Source organism: Ammospiza nelsoni, chromosome 5, assembly GCF_027579445.1.
Source record: "Ammospiza nelsoni isolate bAmmNel1 chromosome 5, bAmmNel1.pri, whole genome shotgun sequence".
Taxonomy (NCBI): Eukaryota; Metazoa; Chordata; class Aves; order Passeriformes; family Passerellidae; genus Ammospiza; species Ammospiza nelsoni.
Genome location: NC_080637.1, coordinates 69,950,280 through 69,975,998, shown reverse-complemented (window position 1 = coordinate 69,975,998; position 25,719 = coordinate 69,950,280). Strand labels below are relative to the sequence as shown.

At 42.5% G+C, this 25,719-nt stretch overlaps 1 protein-coding gene across 1 annotated transcript in view; it reads right to left on the bottom strand.

Annotated features, from left to right (window-relative positions):
- The window catches only part of CACNA1C (calcium voltage-gated channel subunit alpha1 C), a 409,783-nt gene that overhangs the window by 59,959 nt on the left and 324,105 nt on the right, over positions 1-25,719 (bottom strand). Inside the window, exons 21-30 of the mRNA XM_059471692.1 lie at positions 22,109-22,168; positions 21,915-21,974; positions 18,510-18,616; positions 16,959-17,046; positions 15,812-15,919; positions 14,765-14,817; positions 14,525-14,671; positions 13,444-13,645; positions 12,782-12,940; positions 11,487-11,597 (exon numbers count right to left, since the gene is read on the bottom strand). Of these exons, the coding sequence (XP_059327675.1) occupies positions 11,487-11,597; positions 12,782-12,940; positions 13,444-13,645; positions 14,525-14,671; positions 14,765-14,817; positions 15,812-15,919; positions 16,959-17,046; positions 18,510-18,616; positions 21,915-21,974; positions 22,109-22,168 (1,095 nt within the window). The remainder of the gene's footprint in view (positions 1-11,486; positions 11,598-12,781; positions 12,941-13,443; positions 13,646-14,524; positions 14,672-14,764; positions 14,818-15,811; positions 15,920-16,958; positions 17,047-18,509; positions 18,617-21,914; positions 21,975-22,108; positions 22,169-25,719) is intronic.

The following is a 25,719-nucleotide window of genomic DNA, read 5'->3' as shown; positions in this document are numbered from 1 at the left end:
TCCTGTAGATCCTAAAGCAAATTACAGGTCTCACCTGTCCTTCTGGGGAACAAATACCTTAATCAGAGGAAAAAACCCCAAAAAACCCCACTGCCTGAACCAAAGTCCCCAGGCCACTATTTGACAAATCTATTAACATTTATGGAGGCTGGAAATACAGAATCTCTTTTTAATGCTCTGCACACCTAATGATAATTGATAATGTCTGGAAGATACGATTAGAAAAGACTGTATCATATCTGTGACTGGAGAATTTCCATTTCCAGATTTTGCAATCCAGTTCATTTCACCAGAATTGTATTTTCCAAAGAGCCCTGCGAGTGCCTCCATGCCCATCTACATGGACTCATGGGATGGTTTGGGCTGGAAGGGACCTTAAAGATCCATCCAGCTCCAATCCCTGCTGTGGTCTGGGACACTTTCCACTATCCCAGGTTGCTCAAAGCCCATTCCTGCCTGGCCTTGAGCCCTTCCAGGGATGTGACACCCACAGCTTCTGTGGGCAGCCTGTGCCAGGACCTCACCACTCTCACAGTAAAGAATTATTTTCTAATCTAAACCAGCCCTCTTTCAGTTTGAGGCCATTCCCCTTGTCCTATCACTACATGCCCTTGCAAAAATACCCTTTCCAGCCTTCCTGCAGACCCCCTTCAGGTGCTGAAGGTGCTGGCACTTGGTGGCACAGTCATCTTACATCTCCCTCTATTTCATTTACTGTAAAGTGATTGAAATACACAGGCTCTCAGCAACAGGGGAGGCTTGAAGTGCAATTTCTGGTCCCAGGTCCTCCAAAGACTGGGAAAGAAGCATGACAAAGGCAAGATGGAAGCATTTAATATGAGAGCATCTCTTAGACATAGCAAAGAGAATATTTCTAGGCAATATGCTGAGAAGGCCTGGGGAAACTATACCAGTAAAGCATGCTGAAACTGGATGATTCAACTAGCTGATCCTGATGTAATTTTTGGCCTGGATTGCTCTTAAGTGCCTTTGAAGGAAGGGTGAGTAATGTCTCTGAACAATAATGACTAAGGCCGCTTGATATAAATGCATGAAAATGGTGGCAGAATAGCTGAAAGCTCTCTTATAAATTTTACTGTCCACCTAGAAAATCAGATAAACATTCCTGACCTTCCCACAGGTATTTTGTGACACAGAAATACCCCATGAGGAGTCAGGCCCTTTTTCTCATGAGCAGTAAGCTCACAGCAGTCAGTTAACAATTACTGCCCTGCAGCCAGAAACCAGACTTGTTCTCAGCAAAGAGAAACAAAATAAGCACAAGTTTTACCAGAAAGACTGAAAAATGAATGTGATGGGTGAACAGATCTTTTATCACAAAGGGCATTCCATGAGAACTTTGCTGTCAAATTCCATTTGGAAGAAGCTGCAAGTGCTCAAAGACTTTGGAAGGTCTAGAAGCAGCATGTCCTGATGAAGGCCAATAAATAACTCCTGAAGGCAATAAACCAACCCAGCAATATGAAACAGTCTTATGAGAAGAGCTAAAGGATGGGTTTTATTGTTTGAGATAGTCTGTCTCCTAAAGTAGGACTGACATGCCAGCCCAGGCAAGAATGACTCAAAAGAAGGAAAACTCAGGCTACAAGAACAGAAGTGTCACATCTCTCAGAGTGAAGAGTCACTGCAAGTTGTGGGAAGATGAGACAGGGGCAAGCAGTGGGTGAAGAAGCATTCTGAATATGGGGCTGGACTTGGAACAGATTCCCTTCTCTGTATGAAGCAGGGGAAGAGGCTGTGGACTGCTCTGATGTGGCTGCTGAGTGGCAGAAAGGCACAATGTTCCAGGAACAGCACAGTAGGTATGAGCTGTAGGTTTTTAGATAGTTTCTTTTAAGTTATTTCATTTTCATAAAAGGCTTAATTTTATATGGATTAGAGTAGGTAGTAAAAGAATACTTATTTTTATGTAATCCATCAATCATAACTTGCCAAAAGAGGATGATTACTCTCATTTGACTCTTGGGGAAGCAGAAACAAAGAAAACTAAAGTTTCCAAGGTCTCTAAAAGCCAGATGCATGAGAGAAGGGAGATCACCTCTCTTAGATGTCAGCCAGGTTTCCATTTGCCAGTGGAAATGTCACTTTCTAACATGACAAATGCTTCTCAACAGGTGCTGTATCACAGCCTGTTATCTGGTACCATTCTTATGTGAAGATTCACATCTCTGAGAGCTTTGGACCTTTTAAAACAACCTCACAGGAAGTGATAGAGGGCTGGGATTTTTTGTCTGTTGCTTTTCCCTGGCACTGTTCCCTTTCCAGCCTCTTGCTGCTGCTGTGAGTGAGGCCCTGGTTCACCATCCCACTGGGCTTTTAACATCATGTGGATAATTTTCTGTATTAAATAATTAAGTGCAATAGCTAATACAGTGCTTCCCACACTGTTGCATTGTGCAGTCATATAATTATTTTTGATCATTTATAACGACATTAAAACCCCCAAGTGCCAGACTGAAAATACATCTGTCATAATGTTGCAGCAATATGCAAATTCTCTGGGTATGTTTGCTGTGAGGGAAAAGGTCCTCTATCACTGCAGCTCTCACACAGCTCCTCTAACAGCCTTTTCTGCCTACTGAATTCTCCACTGATCCTTCAGAAAGCTGGAGGATTGCACAGCTCTGGCTGATTCTTGTTAGAGGTTTCACATGTTCTCTATAGTAATTAGAGGATCTATTTGCAGAAAATTGCTGGCCTTGTCCTCCAGGAAGGAGAACATCCTGCATTTAAACAACAGATCTAACACAGGGAGCAGCAGATCAAACAGACTTTTTGTCCCTCACCAACTGTTTCCACCACAATATGAAAGGACAAGCTCTTTTCCTGAAGAGGGAAGTTTGTTCTGGATACTATTTTGTTGTTGGCCTCTTTCTTAGGGGCAGCAACAAAGAAACCAAATAAGGTGCACTCTGCTCATATCTTTGTAGCAGATATATTTATTTTGTGCAGTAAAATGGGAAAGAGCCACTTTATACAGGATGTCAACCAGTGCTGACAAGGAAGGCTTTGATGCTTCCTGACCCAGATTCAAGCAGAGTTGTGAGCTAGGATTTAGGGTGAAAGTTTCATTTCTCATCATCCATCTCTTTTCTTCTGTTACATTCACCTACCAAGTGTTTTTCACACTGCATGACTTGTTTGGGCTCAGTCACGCCGATGCCATCTCAGAATATAAGCATATGCACAATAGAACAACTTTAGTCTGGCACTACTTTCTTCTCCTTTAAAGTGTTTGGAAGGGCCAGATTTCCTCTCCCACACACACTCAGGAACTGGTGAGGAGCTCAGTGAAATCTAGAAGCCACCACAGAGGATTCCCTGTGCTTTCACATGATAGAGAAGGCAGCTATCTGCTAGCTAACTCCTCATTTGTAGAAACTGCAGCTAAATCAACCTCATCCCTGAGCATTCTGTAGCAAATTTCCTTTCTCTGTATTAACTGGAACATTTATTTAAGGCCCTACTTGATGGGCCAGCAGTCTGAAGCACTAGGAGTAGTGCTCCTGTAATTCCTTTTTTCAAATTTCACTGCCTTGTAACATGTTGGCTGCACTCTCTCCTGAGTAGTTTCAATTAAATACCTGAAATAACAAATCCAGGCTTTGGCTCTTGGCTAGAGGGGTCTTCCATGGTCTGTGAGAAAGCCCCAGCAGTGCTGAACTGCTGGGAGAATGCTGTGGCACAGACTGGGCTGCAAGAGGCTCACTTTCTTCCTTAGCCTCTCTTTTCCTGGACATATGGGCAGATAGAAATTCTGTCCAGCAAGCAGCTCCCAGGAGCAAGTCTATCAGCTGACTGTGCCAACCCACTGATGTGCACAAAGGACTGGGATGACCTGGTCATCCATGTCCAGAATAATTATTCCAAGTATTTCTTCCCACCAAAGTCACCTACACATGCTGCTCTGACACACAGTAATTTTAGCATTTACTTTTTCAGAAAGGCTTAGAAAAGAGGCTCCTTCTTCCTTCCAGACCTATGGACATGACAGACAATATGCTCAAGTCTCTGCATGATGTGTATCCTGTGCAAAATGCATGGGAATCCTGGCAGACAGGTAATCACAGGAAAGGGAAAGCAGAGGAGTGATTAATGAAGGGAGAAGATTTTTTTTCCCCTTTTTCAGCCTCAAAGCCCTTGAGGCTGATTCAGCAATTCCTTGAGAGTCTCAGGCTGACTTCTCATGAGATGCAGTCACTGGTATCTTTATCTGGGCATGACAAATTCAGGGATTTCTGGGTGTATGGCAGCTGCTGGGCTCACTGGAGCAGCTGAGATTAATTCCAGCTGAGCTACTGGTGGTATAGAAAATGCAGAGGAACAGACAAGACAATCAGATTTCACCACAACAAAATTTGAGGTGAAAAGGAAAGACTTTCTGGGGTAACCTGACGATACATTTTGAAACAGGGCTGAGTTTAATCCACAGAAGCAGGGAAACATACTGTACCCAACTTCTACTGCAACTTATTCTGATGAATTCCCTCCACACAGGGAGGCTCTGTGGCTGAGGTTCTAATGTGCTTGAACATGGAGACCTGGGATGCCTGTCAGGGAACTTTAGAAGCACAAAAAGATGCTCATTAGCTTAAAAGGTATGGGTTTTAATTCAGTTTTTAATTTTCTAAAAATCCTTTCCCATGTTTACTTTTTCTTTCAGTCCTGTTTGCGTTTTTCTTTTCCTTGCATCCCTTTTTGTCCAATCACATCTTCCTCCATTTTACTAACACTTTATTATTCCAAGGTCTTAAATTTATCTTTTTCTTTCTACCTTTAAGGATATTTTATCTTTTCCCACTCTTCATTATCTGTATGGCTTTTCTTACTCCACGGACTTGGGTTTTCTCTCTTTTCTTCTCAGACCTGTTGGTTCTTTTTGGTTTTGTTCTTTCCTTTTCTTCACCTAACAAACTGTCTCACCTGATCATTCCTAGCTCTCTCCATGCTCTCTACTCCTTACCCACCATCAAGCACAGCTCACTCTTCCTTCTTATTAAATGATGTACATTATTCCCCACCCACAGATTTTGACACATAACCAGCTTTCTTGAGCTTTCTTTTGCCTTTTAAAGCATTTTTCCCCCCAAAGCCAGGGTGATGGTTGGAGGCTGACCTTCCTCTTGCAGGGGGTACATGACTCAATCATCAAATACTCCACATGTAGAGGCTGCCCCTCCAAAACATAAAAGATAATATTGAAGCTGAGGAAACAATTAGGTGTCTACCAAGGTTAAGGACTTGCCAAAACTAGCAAAGGAAGTCTGCAAAGTAAGAAGAGCCACTTGACCACCATCGCATTTGGCCACACAGCTTTGTCCATGCTGTCCATGGAGGAAAGCAGCTGCCTGCACCATGGGCTCACATTTACACAGCCTAAACCACTAATTTATGCCACCACACTGCATCCCAGAGCATGTGATTTTTAACTAACTGTGATTCCTGTTGGATAGAGCTGAAGTGTTATTTAGCTCTGGGCAAAAGACCACTGAGTTGTAACCAGTTTTTCTGATGTTTTTTTATCTGTGCAGAAAGTCTTTACTTCCCTTTCTCTGTATAAGCTGGAGAAATAAAACTGTGATGAATGATGCCAGGGCAGCATCCTAAGCTATACAGGTATTTCTACATGTACTAGAATGAAGAAGGACAAAAAGCATTAGATTTCCAAAATAAACCAGCATTGTTTCTATGTATATAAATTTCAGCTGTTTGTGAAAATGTTGGAGCCTCTATCCTAACCAAGGAATAACAGATTATGGTTTTGGTGAGAAAGAAGAATGTGAGTAGTATGAAGCAGCCAGTGTGACTTTAGGAGAGACTGCTCAAAGATCTGTTTATAGGCATAAAAGCATGAGAAATGTACTGGTAAAAAGGGAACAAAAACAGATGAGTCATTTTGCAGGTTTTGGAAGAAATATCTGTACATCAAATGCATGATAAACGCTGACTGAGAGGAGCTTAAAGAGGAATAAAGAAGTGCAAATGCATCAGGGGAGAAAGAAACACCGAGGACACGTAGATCCATCAGTGCATGGAGGCTGAGAAATAACCATGGGTGGCACTTGTGACTTCCACAGCACAGAGGGTCACAGCTCCTCCTGGGATCCCTTGCGTGCCTTGTGCTGAGTGTGAAGCTTGTTTGAAACAGCCCCCTGAAGTCCAAACTGCTGCACAGAAATGACATGTAAGAATGGCAGGAATGCAGAGTAAAGTAGCAGTGATAAATGAGGGGCTGGAGGAACTCTCTGAGGCAGGACAGATGGCGTTTGTTACAGGCTGCTTTACAAGTAACATCCATAAACACCCAGGCAAGAAAGGTGCTGACAGTGTCTGGTAAATGGAATAGACTTGTGATCTGCAGTCTCTCTGATAGTCATAATTCCACAGAGGAAATCTCCAAGATTCCCTTTCCACACTCAGGCACAGATGTGACAAAATATGTGGTCATGTGGCTTTACTTTATGCATAGCAGTAGTTCTATGGATATCTCTTCCCTAGTTTGAGATGACAGGCACAGCAGGAGAAAATTCATAGCTTTTGGATTAGTGGTCCTGCCCTAGCTAATAAGGGGACAGATGAAGTGTTTTCCTGAAAGAAAAAGTAGATATAGCTCACCAGGAAAACAGCCCATTCCAGGCAGCTGGAAAGATCTGAAATTCCTGGAGGAATATCCATCCTCACATTAGCATGTACATTGACAGATGGTGAGGCTTCATGTGAATAGGAATTTTAAGTCACTGTCTTTAACTTGAAAAGATAAACCCCAGGCAGGTTTTGTAGAGCAGCTGGCCCTTCCTGGACTGGTTCTTGTGGGGATTTCTTCTTTAAGAAGCTTAAGAAGCTGGAACAGTGGTAGCTGTGAGCACCACAGACAGCACAGCACCTCATTCCCTTCAGAAGTTTTCTCTGGAAAAAGCCTGAAGCAGCAGCAGCAGGTTTCTCCATGCAGGAATTGGAAAATAGCTCAGCAGACTGGCTGGAGAATTTATAAAATTAGAAAAACAAAGCAGCAAAAGGCCTTGGCTCAACAGCATTACTTTTAGACTGTCTGTCTCTTTGAAGTAGCTAGTCTTGAATCAGTTTGTGAGCATCAGCCAAAACAAGCACTGAGGTCCATTTGAGAGCTTTGCTTCAGAGCAGCACATTAATACTCTGTAAGGAGATGCAGGGCATGCAGTGGATGTTTTCTTTATCAGCAGCCCTAATCACCCCAAATGGCTCGAGCTCACTGTTAGCACATCCTCCTGACAAAACTGCAGACATGGATGAGCTGTGTCTGACACAGTGCTTAGATTAATCCTGCAAAAAAATGGGGTAAGTGACCCTCTGCACCACAGGAGTGTCACACAAACCCACAGGGTTCTCAGGAGCCTTGTCCCAGCCTGGCATGCCCTGACTGTGCCACAGCAGCAGCTGCTCCAGCTGATGTACCCCTCTCTCTACAGCCTCCCAGAGACCGAGCAGACCAAAACACTGCTCACAGAGGATGGCCAGCAAAAAGGACAACTTTCAAAGCTGACCAGAGCAAGAAATCTCAGGAGTAACGTATGTTTAGTTAGGAAAGCCCTTGTCTTCCTACTCCTTTCACATATTTTCTGTAAGTGTTAGGAGACAAGCCCTGACTTGGACTTGGCTCCTTATTCCTACAGCTGGCCTTTCAATAAGTAAAGCCTTGCTCCCACCATAAGAAATGGGAGCAGGGCTGAGTTATCCACGCTGGTTTCTTTGTAGACAGGCACATGTGTGAACCTGCTTCTTATCTGTGCAACTGAAAAGCAACTTTGCTTTTTTCACCTCTATTATCAAAAGCAGCAAGTCAGAAGGACTTCTCACAGAATGGAAATGAAGAAATGAAAAAGGGATACAGTAATAAAACTCTATTCAGCCAGGCTGCCACCTTTTCTGTTGTTATGCAGGTAATTCACAGTAGCACTGGTGTGGATTCTACTTAGTGGACCTTGGCAATGGTAGGTTAACAGCTTGACTTGGTGATCTTGAATGATCTTGATGATTTTCCAGCCCATTTCCAAGTGAATCTGTGTGTCTGTAATCGTGGATGCCACACTATGGGCACCAGCAGGAACTCTGCAGATTGGGCTTCCCCTAAAGCTGTTCCACGTGGGCACATCCCTGGGCTGGCTCCTGTGAGAAGGCAGCACAATAGCAGCTCCCAATACCTCAGGGATCTGTCCTAGTTCCCTTTCCAACCCTCCCTGGTGAAGGTATGAAGAAACAGCAGCTGGTTCCACCTTGTGCAGATGGAGAAATCCTCATCCCTCTGTTCTGCTGCTGCAGACCCTTCATTCCAAGGTGCCTTTAGGAAGTGGCTGTGCAAGGGAGAGCTCTGTGGTGGCTGCTTCTGAGTCACAACTCAGTTCCTGCTTGTCTTGCTGCAGTTGAAGGTTAAGCTGAAGCATCCATGACTGGATTAAGCACCCAAAAAAAGGAGAAAACAGACTGAATGTTGCCAGCTTCAGTTTTGTTCTGCCACATTCTCCTGGGGCTTGTCATTAGAACACAACATCTTCAGCTAACCAAGTTTCCTCCTTGCTTATTGTCAGTCATCAAGCTTACAGCTCTTTTATTTTAGGGTATTCTTCTCACAGAAAAGAGTGATGTTTGGGCAGAAATTCAAAATGAGACAAAGCATCTTAAACAAAGGCTGGTTTGTGTTTTACTGCTTGGGAAATGACAGACAAATCTGTCTGCAGCAGAGATGAGTATTTCATCTTGCCATTTCCCATCTGGGAAACACTAATAACACTCAGCATCTCATTTCTTTGCTGGGGCCACGTGGTTGGTTAGAGGGCATAGGTAATGATGTTCTCCCGGGGTCAAAGAAATGCTTTTGGACATTCCCAGCTGGTGTTCCTGGGGACAGCTTCCATCTGCAAATGTAGTCTGGCCACAAGGTGTAGCCAAGAAGAAGATGGAGGTAACTACTTTCTCCATGCTGGAAACTCCCACTTCAGCACATATTCTAGCCAAGTTCACCTGCAGTACTGGTGTGCAACCTGAAGAGAAGCAGACAGTGCTCCCCAGTGCTGGTCCCCATCGGTCCCAGTGGTCATGTGGGAGAAGGGGCTGCCTTCTTTGGAGAACAGGGAATGAAGGCTGCAGCCAAATCCTTGTACATAACAATGACGAGTTACACAAGGAATTTGGGGTTTCCAAACCCTAGTCACTGAACTGGTACTTAACTGGTACTTCAGTGTGTATATGCTGCAGGAGGAAAGTATTTTTGCTGTGTTAGCTGTTTTCACAAGGTCAGTCCTGTTTTTCTTCCCTGTAATCTTTTGCTTCAATTTTTGAAGAGTTGGGGTTTCTTTCATTAAGGTATTTAATTAAAATAGAGGTATGAGTTCATACCATCTTTGGCATACAGGCCAGATCAGGATTTGAAACATTTATTGTTAGTGTTGGCTATTCTTTCACCTGAGGTTGTTGTCTGAGTTCTAGTTCAAGAGATTTCATTTAGACTCTACTATTCTTGTGATAAACTCTCACTTTTACTATAGTTTAGCAGCTGGGGATTTAGTTTGGAGATTACAGAATCATGGAAAATTTGGCTGAGAGGGGCCCTGTAGTCTATTCCATTTGCCCGTCTCAAGACAGATCATTGATTCCTAAACTGTCTTGAATTAAAGATTCCCCCAACTTAATTCTAAATCCTCAAACTATAAAGATTCCACAATTACTTTAGGAAATATGTTTCAATGTTTGGCCATCCAGAGATATTTGCTTGCCCTCAGTTGATTTTTTTCTAATATTTTTTTGTGCAGTAAAACTTGAAAAGGAGAGTGAACGGAGGAAAGTAAAGCACAGGAAGTAGAAAGGATTTCCACTATCATCAATGCTATTTCCTTACTGGTGGAAGCAACCATGTCAGGTAAAGCCTTTCTTGTATGTGTACAGAACTCAGTATTTGACCTGGTTGAACTGCTCCCCTAAATGTTCTGAACCAAATTCTGCTGAGATTCTCATCTTCTTGAAAGTTAAAAATCTCCTGTGAAGCAGAACTGCAAAATCAGAAGAACATTATAAAGCCTGTGAGAGGCACTTCTGGGTACATGGTGTGCAGATAAAACTTTTATGAAGCAACAAAGTTTGCTCGCTAACAGACATGGTGAAGTCTCAAAAATCAAAGATAGATCTCTCCTGAAAATTAAAATCTCTGCTGAAACAGATAATGATGCTTCTAAATTTTGCAAGACAGTGTTTGAGAACTCACAAAAAACCTCCAAAACCCAGTCTTCATCAGGACTGCCAAGATGCTCCTAACTTCCAAGAGAACTACATCCAAGATAAGAAAGTGATATGGGGTTTAGGTGAAAAATAAAATTACAAGACTATTACAAGAGGAAGTCCTAGAAAGTGTGGAAGAAAGAGAGAAGCTGGGTGGGAATAAAGTCAACATGGAGTTGAAAAGAAAAAAATAAGGCCAAATTCAGTAGAAATGGAGAGCAAAATTTCTGAAGTAAGGATGAGGAAAATGTTAGATTACACCTGGGAGGAGCTAAATTCAGTCATCCCTTAACTTTAACATGAAGGACAAGCATGACTGCCAGACAAATATTCTCATTTTTACCAATTAATAACTGACGCTTCAGAGAGCATCTTGACCATCTCCACAATGTTTCAAAGCATCCTTCAAGTACAACTCCACGTGTCAAGGCACCACTGAAGATATGAAATGACATGAGGGACCTATATTTAGGTATTTGGATTCAACTTTTTATGACAAATCACTGAATTTAAACCCCACAGAATGAAGTCTTGGGTAATTCTGTGAAGTCAGGATCTTTGTCCTTGTCCTGCAGCAGCTGTGAGAACTTAACTAGAAGAGCTTGGAGCTCTAATCACACCCCACAGTGCAGCTAAACTAGCACAATATCATGGCCCAATGCACAGGACAATACTTTCAGACAGGACCTGCTGGGGTACTGAATATAATCAATGAAGTCTTAAATTCCAAACCAGAGCAATCCAAACCATCACTGAGATGTAGCCCTCCCAGAAGAAACATTTTTTTTCCAAAGATCATAACTCAAAATGAGTCATGCTTGATTAACTTCACTTGGGTCAGGAGACTAATCATGAGATGCTATTTTTAAATTATATAAGGAAAGTCAGAGAGAGAGCACTGGAATAACATTCAGAACGGAAGACATGTTACAGCCTTAGCAGAGTGTCACTGTGATGACTTAATGAAAACTAGGAACCATCTCTATTAGCAGGTGTTGCCTTTTTTCACTTTTTTTGGGTTTTTTTTTAAAGTGTGTCTACTCTCCAGCAAAAAATGTTATTAAATATAAGTGAGACTCCAATCCAGAGAGCAACTGTCCAGCTCAGTTCTTGGTGGGGTAATAGATGAGAAAGGTTCACCTCCTCCTTCTCCTCACAGCTGCCCCGCACACATGCACACACACACAGAGGCCAGGGAAATCTACTCCTCGTGCACCTACCTTGGGTTTGAAGGCAATTAACTTCAGGACCATCTCCACAGTGAAGAGCCCAGTGAAGAGCATGTTGAGGATGTTCATGGCTTCCTTGAACATGCAGCTCTGACCATAGTGCTGAAAAAGAGCAACCCAGCAGGAGTGTGAGGATAGGATGTGCCAGCAGTCAGGAATACACAGGGCCCCTCCCATTCTCCCTTCATGCCAAGGTTCTCTAAGGAAGACCCCAGCATGTTTCATTTTTTCAAATAGGAATTCCCATTTCCCTTCATACATAAACACTCCCATGCCTCTATCCATTTTTGCCACCTGGCTCTTGATATCCTCTTTTTAGAAGAATCTTTTTGAGGAGTGGCTACCAAAATCATACTTACCATTCCAATTCAGGGCTCATTATAAATTTGCACAATGTTATAATACAATCTTCAATTGTGATTTTTATCTCAACCTTCCCTCTTGGATTGCTTTTTTGTTTAATTGTGACTGCACAGCAAGCAGGGGTTTCACTGAGCTGTCCATAATGATACCAAGCCATTTCCCAAGTAATTACACTAAATTCAGGATTCTGCAAAGTACATGAGCAGCTCAAATCATATTTTCCCAATATGCACTATCTTGCATTTGTCAATTCTGAATTAAATTTGCAATCATGCTGCCCATTCACTTAACTTTATTAAGATCTTATGAAGTTACTCTCCATCCTCTATTGATTAATTCAAGCAGTGTCTTCTGCAAGTGTTGCCACCTCACTTTTCATACCCCTATTTCCAGATCATGATACTTGAACTTATGGCACTGCCTTATTCTAAGGTCACCTTTCAGTTCATGTTACAAGACCCATTTGTAGTTGCTTAATTTTAATAAACTTCAAAGAGCTGGGATGGATTTTCATGATCTGCATTGGCACAGGGTGATTTATTCAAAGCAGTTTCAGATAAAACAATTCAGCTGCAGATGAATGCAAGGCTGAGAAAAATATAATGTTGAGACATTTTCAACATTTTTCTTTAAAGGCTCTAGTACTTGCAGAACTCTGTTTAGAAATGAGAAATTTGATTTTTTTAAGGAGTCAAAACAGAATTGTTGAAAGTATCAGATATTAGCAGGAAGAGGGTGAGAATTAGATTCCTTACTTCAACTACATGTCATCAGAAGTGAACAGGGTACAATGTTTTTCTTGATGTGCTTGTCCCTCTCCCTCAACACATGGTGTGAAGGTCAAAGTAGGTCTCAACCTCAGCCATTTGTGCATTTCCCCAGACAAAAATCTACTACTGGAGGTTTTCTGCTTGTTCACTTACTTGCATGGCCAGGCAGATGGTGTTCAGTAGGATCAGAACGAACATCAGGTATTCAAAATAGGTGGAGTTGACCACATACCAAACTTTGTACTGGTACTGGTTTTTAGGGATGTATCTCCGCAGAGGCCGGGCTTTCAGGGCATACTCTACACACTGGCGCTGTGGGAGAGGCAGGGTACATTTAAAACTCAAACCCAAAATATCAGGGGGGTCAGCTACCTTCAAATGTAATTAAAATTACAATGTTTCAAGTTTTTTTTCTGAAATGAAAAAGCTTAGTCAAAGAATTTCTACTAGGTCACAATGTGAATGTGCAAATTCTACCTGTAAAAGAGTTCTACGTGTATTTACTTTGGCCATTTACTTTGGCCAGACACTGCTGTTGTGCTCATCTAATCTCAGTGAAACAAATGGTACAGCAAACATTTTTAAGTAATTGTTGTCCATTGAGCAAATCTTACAGCATGATTTTTTTACCTGGCTCCTAAAAGATGTCAGCAAAGCCATCTTACAGTTCTATCTTGTTGGCAAGCTTAACATTTTCCTCTCTCTGTGCATTTTCTGGCAAGCTTAACATTTTCCTCTCTGTATGCATCTACCTATTGAAAGCTTATTCTCAATGAATTTTCTACCTTTGTTGAAAGCAGGGTGTTGTAAATTACCTGGTTTTTGTCCAGCTCACAGTTCTTGTACTCTTGTTCTCCTTGTTCCTGAAATGTGACGATGACGAAACCAACGAAGATGTTCATCATGAAGAAAGCAATGATGATGATGTAGATAATAAAGAAGATGGAGATCTCAACCCTGTGATTATAGATGGGTCCCACATCCTCCATGTGGGAATCAATGGACCTATACAGCAACCTGAAAGCAAACAGGAGCCAAATGCAGAGAAAATCTGCAACTGCCTTGAGGCCTTATAGGTGATGTTATAAAGTTTAACTTTGTGATTTTCTTCCACTTGTATCAAAATTAATTCACTCAGAGATGTGCAGACTTGCACTGATCTGAGTGCAAAGCTTGCAAAGGAGAAGACCTGGCTCTTACTAATTCTACATTTGAATGTATTCAGGGGTGAAATATCTTCATAGTTGAACAAAATCATGTTCTTCAGGTAACAAAAGACAATTAAGTCCCAACAGTGTTATTGGGAACTAAGTTTTGTGAGAAAAGGGGATCCCAGGAGTTGGGATAACAACACAGTCCCAGTTGTTAACACTGCTGTTGGCATCACCTGGTGACACAGGTCAGGGTCAGCCTCCTGCATGGCCACGTCACCCTGAGTGACTCTGGGGGAGTCCCCAGCTCCAGTGGCACAGACAGCAGGGCCTGGACAGACACCCCATGTCTGCCAGTACTGCAGAGGAAATGTTTCATGTTGCCCTGCTGGCTCCATGGGGAGACTGAAACCTGGCAATGCTGGAAAGGACTTGATATGCATTTTACATTCATTTATACACATAATAATGGTAACAAATACTGGTAGCATTGCTACTAATGAAAATCATCTTTTAAGAACTAGAGACAGTGCTTTACACTGTTTACAAGTACAGTAACAGAAATCCCTGCAGGGCCTGAGGAATTTACAAGGTACATAATGCTACAGTGCTACTACTGCTATATTTAAAGCTCTGGATTTATTTAAATACTTAGAAAGGGAAAGACTATGCTCTGCCTTTGAATTTTCTCTTTTGAAATGAATGAGGGCATTGCTAGTGTTGTACTGGTCCTAGAAACACTCACTCTGGCCAGCCCTCGAAGGTGGAGACGGTGAAGAGGGCCATCATGGCAGTCAGGACGTTGTCGAAGTCAAACTTGCTGTTCTCCCAGCTGCGGGGCTGTATCATGGGCTGGCTGACCTCCCCATCCTTGTAGGTGATGTAGTACCCTCTGTGGGGGGAGAGGGCACACACAACGTGGCACACCTGCACCACCAGGCACCATGGGTGGCCAGGGGCAGGGATTGGAGAAGCTCAGACCCACCTGCATTCTGCTTCTGTCTGCTTGGAGCTGTCAGTGCAGCTGTACAGCTTGCCCTAGGAAAGGAATAAAGAGGAATGAAGCTTCTGCTTGTATGGTACTTTTATGTGTGTCACCATCATATTTTCTGGAAAAATCCCTTTGCCAGGATTTCTGCTCCTGGGAAGCTGAGAAGCCTCAGAGAAAAATGAAAAAAATAATTATCTGATTCGCTTCTCCTGTGTTTTGCTGCTTTGGAATTTGGTTTGGACATTGTTTACCAACTGGTCATTGATTGGTTTCATGTGAATTGTTTTAACTTAATGAACAATCAATGTCCAGCTGTGTTGGGACTCTGGAAGAGAGAGTCACAAGTTTTGATTATCATTCTTTGTTGCTTTCTGGCTGTATCCTTATTCTATTCTATTCTATTCTATTCTATTCTATTCTATTCTATTCTATTCTATTCTATTCTATTCTATTCTATTCTATTCTATTCTATTCTATTCCATTCCATTCCATTCCATTCCATTCCATTCCATTCCATTCCATTCCATTCCATTCTAATAAATTAGCCTTCTAAGAACATGGTGACAGATTCTCAATTCCTCCTCCATCCAGGGCACCTCACAAATACCACAAATGTGTATGTCCTCAACATTTGTCAGGAGAGTGATGAAAGACAAGGAGATAAAGGCAGGCATAAAGAAGGGAATGAACAACTCCCCATGGTCATCTGGTGTCCCCCTTCCTCTGCAAGATGGGAGGCAGAGAGCCTGCAGGGACCAACCCGTCTGAGCAGCCCCCTTCACCCTCCCATGGTGCCATGTCATGCCAATGTAAAGCTGTTTAGGGAAGAACAACATTACTGATAATTTCTTCTGATCACAGATGATGGGCAAGTTCTGGAGAACTGCTGGCAGCAGAAGCCCAGGTAACACGGACAATGCCCCAAATGTCTTGCCTGTTACACACAACAGACCCCAATTTCCCTTCCTCAGGCTTTTTATTCTCCCCATCCCTGAATACAGCCCAATGTAATGGATGAAGGAATGGGTCCCATGGTTTTACCTTAAACAGCTGAACTCCAATGCAGGCAAACATGAACTGCAGCAAAGTGGTGACAATCACAATGTTCCCGATGGTTCGGATGGCGACAAACACACACTGGACCACGTGCTGCAAAGGGGAGAGAGGAACAAAAGTCACTTGTGGGATTATTCTCAGCTGCTCCAGCCAAGGGAGAAGCCCAAGAATAAAAATAACAAGAAAAAATTGTTTAAGCAGTACCCATTACCTAAGTGATGTCTAAGGAAAGGGGACCAACTTATTTCATTCCTTGCTGTATTTTTAGAAGGATGCAGAAATGGGTAGGAACATACCAGAACTCAGCTCTCTGAAACTTCCTGCATATTTGGGCACCCACCAGCACATAGGAAGGAGTTTATCTAATACAGAAAGGTTATGCTTAGGGTTGTGGGCCCATCTGTAACCTCAGAAAACCACATCATTTCACCTCTGGGCTGATGTGGCCATTCAGCTTAAAAGCAGCTTGTCAGAAAAGGAGCTGGTGGACACAAAGTTGAATATGAGCCTTCACTACAAAGATGGCAAGTGCTATCCTGGGCTGCATTAGGCAAGGTTTAAACAAGTTGAAGGAGGTTTTTAAAAAGGATTCCTCCCCTTTACTCAGCACTGGTGAGACTGTGCCTGTAGCACTGGGCTCAGTACAAGAGAGCTGTGGACATACTGGAGGAAAGAGCCACAAAGACGACTTAAGGGATTGGAGTGAGAAAAGGCTGAGAGAGCTGGGTCTGTTCATCTGAGAGGAGGGTCAGGGAATCCAGTCAATGTAATCTGATCAATGGCTGAAGGGAGGATGCAGAGGAGGCAAAGCCAGGCTCTTTTCAGTGGTTCCCCCTGACAGGACAACAGGATTGAAACAGGGTAGGTTTATATGAACATTGAGAAACACTTCTACTGTCAGGGTGACTGAGCATTGGAACAGGTCATCCAGAGAGGTTGTGGAGTTTCTCTCCTTGGAGGTAATCTAAAGCCTTGGAGGTACTCTAAACATCTGCTCTCAGTGGCCCTGCTTGAGCAGGTCCCTTCCAACCTCAACCAGACTGTGATTCTGCTGAAACTTTACTTGAACCACTGCAAAAGCCTGAAATAATCTGAATTTATAGTTCCTAGAATGCACTGGGACTTTTCTAACCTTCAGTCCTTTGGCTCTGTTGATGGCCCTCAGTGGCCTGAGGACCCGCAGAACACGCAGGATCTTCACCACGTTAATGGCACTGGACCTGGAAGAAAGTATTGGAAGGTTTGAGAGATACAGTAATGTGGGGAGTGTGCAGCAAGGACAGATCTTTGAAATTCTGCATAGCCTGAGACTGCATAAGGGATTTATTCAACTCTTTGCCATGGCACTTCAGGGGTAAGGAAACCAATTTCTCTGTTTTCTTCAGAGGTCTGGCTGCTTGTTCTGGATTTCATAATCTCTACTGTATTAATGGAGGGGGAATGGAACATGGGCAAGGTGTATTTTTAGAGCAGGGCAAACAGATTCTGTAGATATCTATGATATAGAAATTGTGCCAAGATGTAGTCATTACCAAGGCATTTTCAGATAAGGCTCAAAGAAGCATTCCACTGAAATATTAATAGAAGAGTGAAAAGTCCAGGAGACTCCAGCATTAAAGGTAGACTATCCACCTGGAGTTTGATCCTACAATGTGTCTGGCTCCTGAAGCCACAAATCAAAGTGTGTACATAAATTTAAGGATGTGAAAACTCCCACTCAGTTGAATAGGATGACTTATGTGCTCACTTTTAAGTACTGAACACAACTACTGCAGTAGAGCTCTCTGCGCCTTCCAAAACTAAACCCTGACTGAGAATCTTCCTCGTGCTCAATGACATCATGTTCTCCTACTGACTTTGGGAACAGTTTTAATGTTAATGCACATTTTAATGTTAACACACCAAGAGTCTGACTTAGGCCTGTAAGAAAGAAACAGCAGGTCAAAACAAGAACTGTGCCTTTCTTAAGACTGTGACTGAAAGCCCAATGGACCCTTCAAATTGTCCTACTTGACTTAACATGCAACTTCTATGAGCTGCCAAACTATGATGGTAACAACTGGGAGCTTGTTTCTTACCAGATATGAAACTAATTAGAGAACTTCCTAACCAACACATAGTCAAGTAAATCTATAAATTGCTAAGTAAACTAACAGGTGAACTAAAGGACAACAGCATGACAGAATAGCCATTACCACTCTGAAGAGTCTCACAAAACTCTTCAAGTGTTTGATGGCTTTCCATTTCCATTTTGATGGCTGTGACTGAGACTCACAGCATCTTAGGAAGTAGGAAAACATTATCAATCTCATTTTCCAAAGAGGTTATTAAAAGTCTAGGAGGGAACCATAAGTCATTGAAATGTCCTGAACTGATACAGTGAAACAAAGGCCTTGGAACAAGTTAAGTGTCATGATTCCCCATACACCCATTTTTTGTTCTCATTTGCTCTTTCTGAAAGATTCCCCCCTCCAGGTCACTAGAGTAGCATTTCCAGTTACAACCTTCTGTCTTGAGGATGAATTTTAATGGCCTTGAACCATCTGAGAAAAACACCTCATGAATACTCCAACAGGCTCATGAGGAAAATCTTACCCAGATAAAACAAGGAGCCTGAGCCATCCCTCCCAGCCCAGCCCTACAATCCCCACCCAAAACCAGCCAGCTGGAATAGCTCACTCACTGGATCCCAAAGGAGATGAGAGAAACGCTGACCACCAGCAGGTCCAAGATGTTGAAGTAGTTCCTGCAGAAGGAGCCCTTGTGGAGGAAAGCCCCGTAGGCAGTCATCTGCAGGGAGCACAAACACACTTTGCCATCAGCAGCTGCCCAGGAGCCAAACCCACCTGGCTATGCTCAGGGTGGATAACTGGGGAGGGGGCAGTGTTTCTATTGTTGGCAGACAATTTACCCCCAGACCCCAAAGGAGAAGTTGAGCCCCAATGGAAAGAAAAGAGAGTGAAAAAGACAGCAAGATAACTGTGAAAGGCCTAACTAAAGAAAGAGAGGAAAAGATGCACTTTAAGTGCACTGAGTACATAACATTTAGAATTAGCAAAGCAGCAGAATGACTGTTTGCAAAAACTACTCTTTGCAATCATATGCTTTTCCCTTTTTCTTCAGTGACAGAGGATACTTGTGTTATATAAAGGCGTCTCTAGCAAAATTGAATAGAAAACACAAAATAAAATGGTCTTTTCTGTAATGCTTTTCAGTACTTGGACCAGCTGCAGTGGACAGTTGACTGCTTTTCCCTTCATGAAGGAAAAACAGAATCCCTCAGGAATAAGATACTTAAAACTGAACTGAAAAAACAGGAGGAATTGCTGCTCTCTTCACCTCGGTCCTTCTGTTCAGCTCAATCCCACACCCCTTTTCCTATTAATTTTTACTCTAGATGTAGTTGCATTTTCCCTTTAGTTTCCTTACAAAGCCCAGGCTGTACTCCTTGGAACAGGGTAATTTCTTTGTGGAGGTAATCATTATCAACATCACTGGGCAGAGGGAGGGAAAATACATATTTTGGAAGGGAGGCTCTGCCCTGCCTGGGTGTGATGGGGTGTTGAAAACCTGCTGGCTTTGAGGAGGATGTCACAGCTCCAGAGCTGGATTGAGTGACAGTGTAAACTGAGTTCTCTTACCCAATGTGTCTAAATGAGCCTGGCACAGTTAAAGAGGGTGAGCTGATGGGGTATTTGTACCACCTACCTTAGATTTGGTGAGTGATCTAATGCAGCTGCTTTGAAGAAACCCCATCCCCACAAGTGCTAATGTTCCTTCATGAGGAATTCTCATTCCCATCCAGGAATACAGGCTTCTAAGTTTGGTCCTCTGAATCTCATCTAAGTTAGGTGTGTAAAGTAACCCGAGGAGGACACCATGACACTGAGCTGTAGCCAGACTTGCAGCTGAGAAGTGTGAACTGGACAATCAAACTGGAGTTTTCTAGCTCCCACCAGTTGCTTAGGATGGTGTATTGGCTGGAAGTTTCCAGCCTGTGACAACTTTATTCAGAGCAAATTTGAAGGGCACATGGTATATTGGATTATTTTCTTCACCAAACATCCATGACATCAGGGAACTGACTATCAATCAGACAGAAATTAGAGGGGGAGGAAGTATAAACTCTGGTCTTGGCTTAGAATTTATACTTGTAGACACATTCAGTTGGGGAAGGGAGGAGGGGTTCTTGCCATAACAAAGGTGGTAAAGATGCCCTTTACTGGTTAGATTTTGTATGGCAATCTTGAAAGAAAGACACCATTGAAATCAGGAGGGCAAGCTCTGCTGAGATTAAGTTCAGTACAAATTGTGGTTCTCTCAAGCCTATTTAGGGATTTTTTTCATCTCAGAAGAGACTCTCAGAGAGTGTGTAATCTACATCTGCCTCCCACCTGGGGCATAAAACAAGTTATAGCCTTTTAGGATGCCAGTTAACAATCCTTGGCAGTCACCTTGCCAACATCCACCAGAATGCAGGTGTTGTTAAAAGCAACATGGGGGCAGATGAAGCTTGTTCCTCTACAGCCTTGAACTTCCCATGGCCATTCATTCTTTTGTTTTCACCACCTACATTAACTTTGCTGTTTTGCAAAACAATGTGCTCAGTGAAGGCAGCAGAGAAACATGCAGGGAGAAACCAAGCTCTTAGTGACTTCAGCTTATGGTCCTTGCACTATTCTCCCACTTAGACTTAGAGAATATCCAGGGATGTTGTCATAAATCACTGAAGTTAACAGGAGGACCTTGGAAGGCCCAGGCTGGGTTAAGTTCTGCTTTCACTGAAATCATTAAGAGTGTTACCACTTCCTTCAGAGCAAGCAGAATTAGTAATTGTGAGTCCAAACAGGTAACCTTGAACTATTGTTTCATTTTTAAACGTCGCTGTTGGGATATTTTCCTTTTCTTGACAGGCCTTTTGGATCTGCCATGTGATCTGTGCACATCCAGATTTATTGTGTAAACGCAGATGCAAACTGCACCCAGGCATAATGTGTACATCTCCCTGGAGAACATTATGGCTTTGGTAATTTCAAGTCATATCAAAAAAAGCACGTTTCTCTATAAAAATATGCAGGGGCCACCCTGCTTGCCAGCCTTCAATATAGATACTGTTATTAGGGTCTTGAGCTGAAAATGTGAGCAACTCTAAGGCACCGCCTGCCAGCACTTAGAACTAGCTTGCTGAGGAAAAAAACCCAAAAACAGCTGCCAAGTGAACCTAGCATTTAGAAAGCCAGAACTTTGCTCAATTACTATGATTTAAATTATTAGCCTACCAATTTGAGAAAATTAGAGTTAAGAACAAGGCAGCCTATTTTTATTTTCCTCCAAGCTAGACCATTCTCCTGCACATTCCCCTTGGTATAGAGCACTTTCCTGGGAAATGGGAAGCTGGGCTTTGATGCAGCAATTTTCATTGGCAGCTTCTGTCCTTGGTGTCTCAGGGATTTGTACTCTTCAAACTCTCTCTATACACCTAAAAAGTGAGGTTTTGCATTGTGCTCCTCACCTCCAAATTTGCTTGCACCCTGTAAGCTCATAGAAGTCATCAGCCACCCTTTGGGGTGGTTTCTGCAGAACAGAGACCTTCTCTTTGCCTGTGTAAGAGGTATGTGTATTCAGAGTTTCTTGCAGAGGAGAAAAATCCTGTTTTGGAAAGACTGGCCAGGGTAGAGGGAGAAGTTTATCTGGGGATGGCCTTTTTCTCTCTTACATTTCCCAACATTGCATCCTTTCATTGCGATTCCCCTAAAAAGCATTATTTTGCTATATGCCCTCAGTTACAAGTCTGAATATCAAAATTTCCCAGGAGACTTTTAAAGCAACTACAGAAACATCAAATGAAAAGGAAAAAAACCCTTTGTGCAGTAATAATAATGGGGTTGAAAAAAAAAGGAAAGAAAAAAAGAGAGAGAGAGAGAGAGAGAGAGAGAGAGAGAGAGAGAGAGAGAGAGAGAAAGAAAGAAAGAAAGAAAGAAAGAAAGAAAGAAAGAAAGAAAGAAAGAAAGAAAGAAAGAAAGAAAGAAAGAAAGAAAGAAAGAAAGAAAGAAAAGCAGAAAACAAGTGTATTTCTCAGATTGGTTACCTTAAGAATAATTTCTAATGTAAAGATACTAGTGAAGACATAGTCTGCATTGCCTAGGATCTGAAAAATAAGCACAGTTGGGTTAGTGGTACTGAGCGTGACCCAGAACAAACAGGCGTGTGTGTTAGCAACAGAGACTGGCAGAAACCAGAAAGCTTGGGAACAAGTAATGGTAGAGAAGATGGGCACTTTACCTTCAGAGCAATTTCAATGGTGAAAATGACAGTAAAAACTATATCAAAATAAAAGAGAATCTGTAAAAACAAAAGGGGATAGGAGTGGGGAGGGTAGGTCAGTGAGTGGTCACTTGAGTGGGAAATCACAGTTAAAATCAGATGCACAAGTTCTTGTCACGAGGGAATGAGGACGACTCTATAGGGAATGGTTTTGGAACAAGGTCCTGTTGAATGCAGTGAAGGTCCTGGCACAGAGGACAAGAAGCACATTACATGAAATCTTTCCTGAGTTACAATCCCATGAGCACTATAGAGGCAAAATAACTTTTTGGTTGCTGTAAGATTTTTTTTTTTTTTAAATCTCATAAAGAACATTCAAGGGTTTTCCCAAATAGGATTCCAAACTGAGAGTACAAAGAATGCCTGGTCTCTCAGTGGAAAACATTAGATTCCTTCTTATTAACTTCCATTCAGTCTTGTTCTGTGCCTCTCTCAAAGGAAGGAAAGCAAACTGCAAAATCATACTCTAGCTATTTCTTTTCTCTGTCCTGAATTGCTCTGGATTAGGATGAATAACAAAGACTCTGCCAATTGAACAGAATCCCAGCCCTTGTATTGCAACCATAATTTGGTCATTTGCTAAAGGTGCCTAACTTAGATCCTGCATCTTTCTATTTGCATCCTGAATAACCAGCCAGCTGAAATGCTCATCATTCCCAGGAAGCTGGTGATGGAGAAACTCATGGCATGCACAGCAGACCACAAAAGTGGTGTCACAGGAGGCAGTGAGAAGTGTAAAGGGGCTTTCAAAGTAGCAGCATCAAGGACAAGAATGTCCTTCACTGCTAATATGTTGGCATCCCACAGTAAATGGGAAATTTCTCACTGATTTATGGGACCAGGATTGAACTCTCTTTGTTTCCAATATATTTTAACATCCCAATCCACTTTAGTGCTATCTACACTACAAATGTTGAACATCAGAAGTACCATAACCATGGTTTACTGTGGTTTTACCATAAACATGTTTTAAATTAGAAAGCCAATATATGGAAGCTATATATGTAGAAAACTGATAATTTGTGAAATTTGGACCTTTGCTGCTAAAACACTAAGAAACATAAACCAGGAAACTGCCTGTTCCCATCCCACAGGGGTTTATTGTATCTCAGTGCCTGTATCCTCACTCAGATTTATAGGTGGCTAAATTCTTACAGCTTGGTATGCAGAGGGACAGCTACTGCAAGCTCCAGGGTTATTTCACAGTACTCTATTTAAGCACAGTCCAAATCTGGATTGAATTGCAGACACTTTATGTCAAATGGGGGGATGTATCACTTACTGCTACCACATGACCCAAAATTCTCCAGGTCACTGCTCAATTTTTAATCCCAAATTCTTCTCGAGGCTGTCTTGACTATATCAATTTTTGCAGCTTAAAGAATTAAGAAAGGGCCATTTCAAAGGGACAGATCTTGATTTTAACCTATATTAATTTACTTACAACTGGAAATATCCTTTTGCCTTGCTGCTTTGTAAGTCTTGACATTTGATTATTTTATCAATGGAATAATTTTATAATCAATGGGCCAGATTCATGGGAACTCTCTAACTTCTTTGCATGACTCCAGCAACATAAAGAAGCTGCAAACTTGATTAAAGTGAGTGATTAAGCTGTACCTGTTGCTTCTTTGCCTCACCAGGGGCCTGCAAAGGAGCTGGAACACACTGCTGAATGTGGCCCCAAAGGTGCAGCTAGCAAAGATGAAATCATGCCTAATGAAAATGGTCACTGCCCCTACTGCGCAGGCAGTCCCACTTATCAGCTGGCATATTTTTTATTATCTAAATATGAACTTGCTCTAGAACATGTTAAAATGAATGAGCACCTTGCCAAGGTGCTAACAGCAGAATATGGTGAGCACAGTCTTAGCACTTGCTTGGACTTCAAGGGCTGTTTGGTCAGACTGGGCTGGCACTTCAAGCACTCTCTGCCTGAGCCCTGTGTGACACAGAAGGACACAGCCTGCCCCAGGAAAGAGCAGGGCCAAGCCTCTCCACCAGCCCTTGCTGGGGTCTCTGTCCCTGTTTTCCTGCTCTGGGATGGTCTGTGCCAGCAGCACGCCCAGTCCTGGCACACAGGCTCATGCTGAGTGAAGGCAGAGGCAGCTTTGCTTTCAGCTTGATTTCAGCTTGCTTTCAGCTTGCTTTCTTCCTTTTCCTCCCAGGCCTCTGTGTGGGCACAGGGCAGGACAGGATCTCACTGTTCTACTGTCACAGTGCCAAGGCAGGCCACATTTGCAACCCAAATGTCTTGCCAGTGTCCCCTTGTATGATACATTTTAAACATCTGTACCTGCAAAAGTTAAACACAGATTTTCATGCAACACCAATGGCTTTACATACACAAAACAATGCTTTGCCTCAAACCTTCAGCTCTTTAATCCAGGACAACCAGCTCTGACTCTTTTTTCTCTATCTCATTTAAATGTCTCTGCTACAGACTCTGTGACAGTTTCTGTGGCATGTCAGGAGCCCATCTGCCAGCTGACATGCTGCAGCACTAATACATATTGGCATTCAGTTATCCCTACATGGTGGGCACCCTCACTTGTGCACAAGTGGGTTATTGGTGGCACAGGTTTGGCTGGATTATTTAGCATCCTCCTTCAGGACAAAATGCAAAGCCACTCTGAGATATGCTCAGGAATAGACTTCCATTAACACCTTCTCTGCATGCACATATGTGTTCAAATGCATTCTCAGGCCAGGATATTTCAGGGAGCATTAAATTAAGGTTGTATTATTAAACAAGGAAAAACCATCCCACTCTTCAATCCTAGCAAAGTCTTCAGGCATCAAGGCACCAAAATGCCACTGCAGACACCAGAAATCAGAGGCCTTGCATATGCCTGCTGACTCCTCATTTCTGCAATGACCTCTGACTAATGGAAACAACCACTGGCAAAGTTAAAGGAGCAATGAACATTTCAAAGGGCAAATAAAAATGGTCAGGAAAGAGGGTGAGAATGTATCTTGATGCTGAATGCCTTCCTCTTCTCTCCCCAGGCAGGTAAGGAGAGGAGCACAGCATATTTTTTGAGGGTTATCTCAAATTTAATGATAGCTTTGCAGCTTGTGTTCAAAAAATCTGATTCTAACCATGATGACATCAATTTTCCCCAGAGTGACAGCATCAAATTCAGGAATATTACTCCTGATTTACACCAGTGTGAATAAAATGAAAATCAGGCCCTGGGCTTTTAGTTTAAAAGACAGCATGTGGCAGCAGAACAAATGTTCCACAGGGAACCTGAAAAACCCTCAATATTGAATTATCTATATCCACAATCAATGTTTTTAAAGATCATTTCTACTGCTTTAATCCCAGGGAACAATAATTTTGCTTCAGCCTCCTGTTCTTCCTTTCCCTACACACACTTCTGAAGTGAACTAGAGGCCAGATTCTGCACTGACTCATGTTTCCTGCAAAAAACCTAATGATTTTCACACACAGCCTACAAAAGGCAGAAATCATGGAAGGCAGGCACTCCCAAGCCTCTGATGCAGCCTCTTCTGCCTTTCCTGGCTTCAAATCATGATCAGCTTGTCCCACACTTGCAATCCCC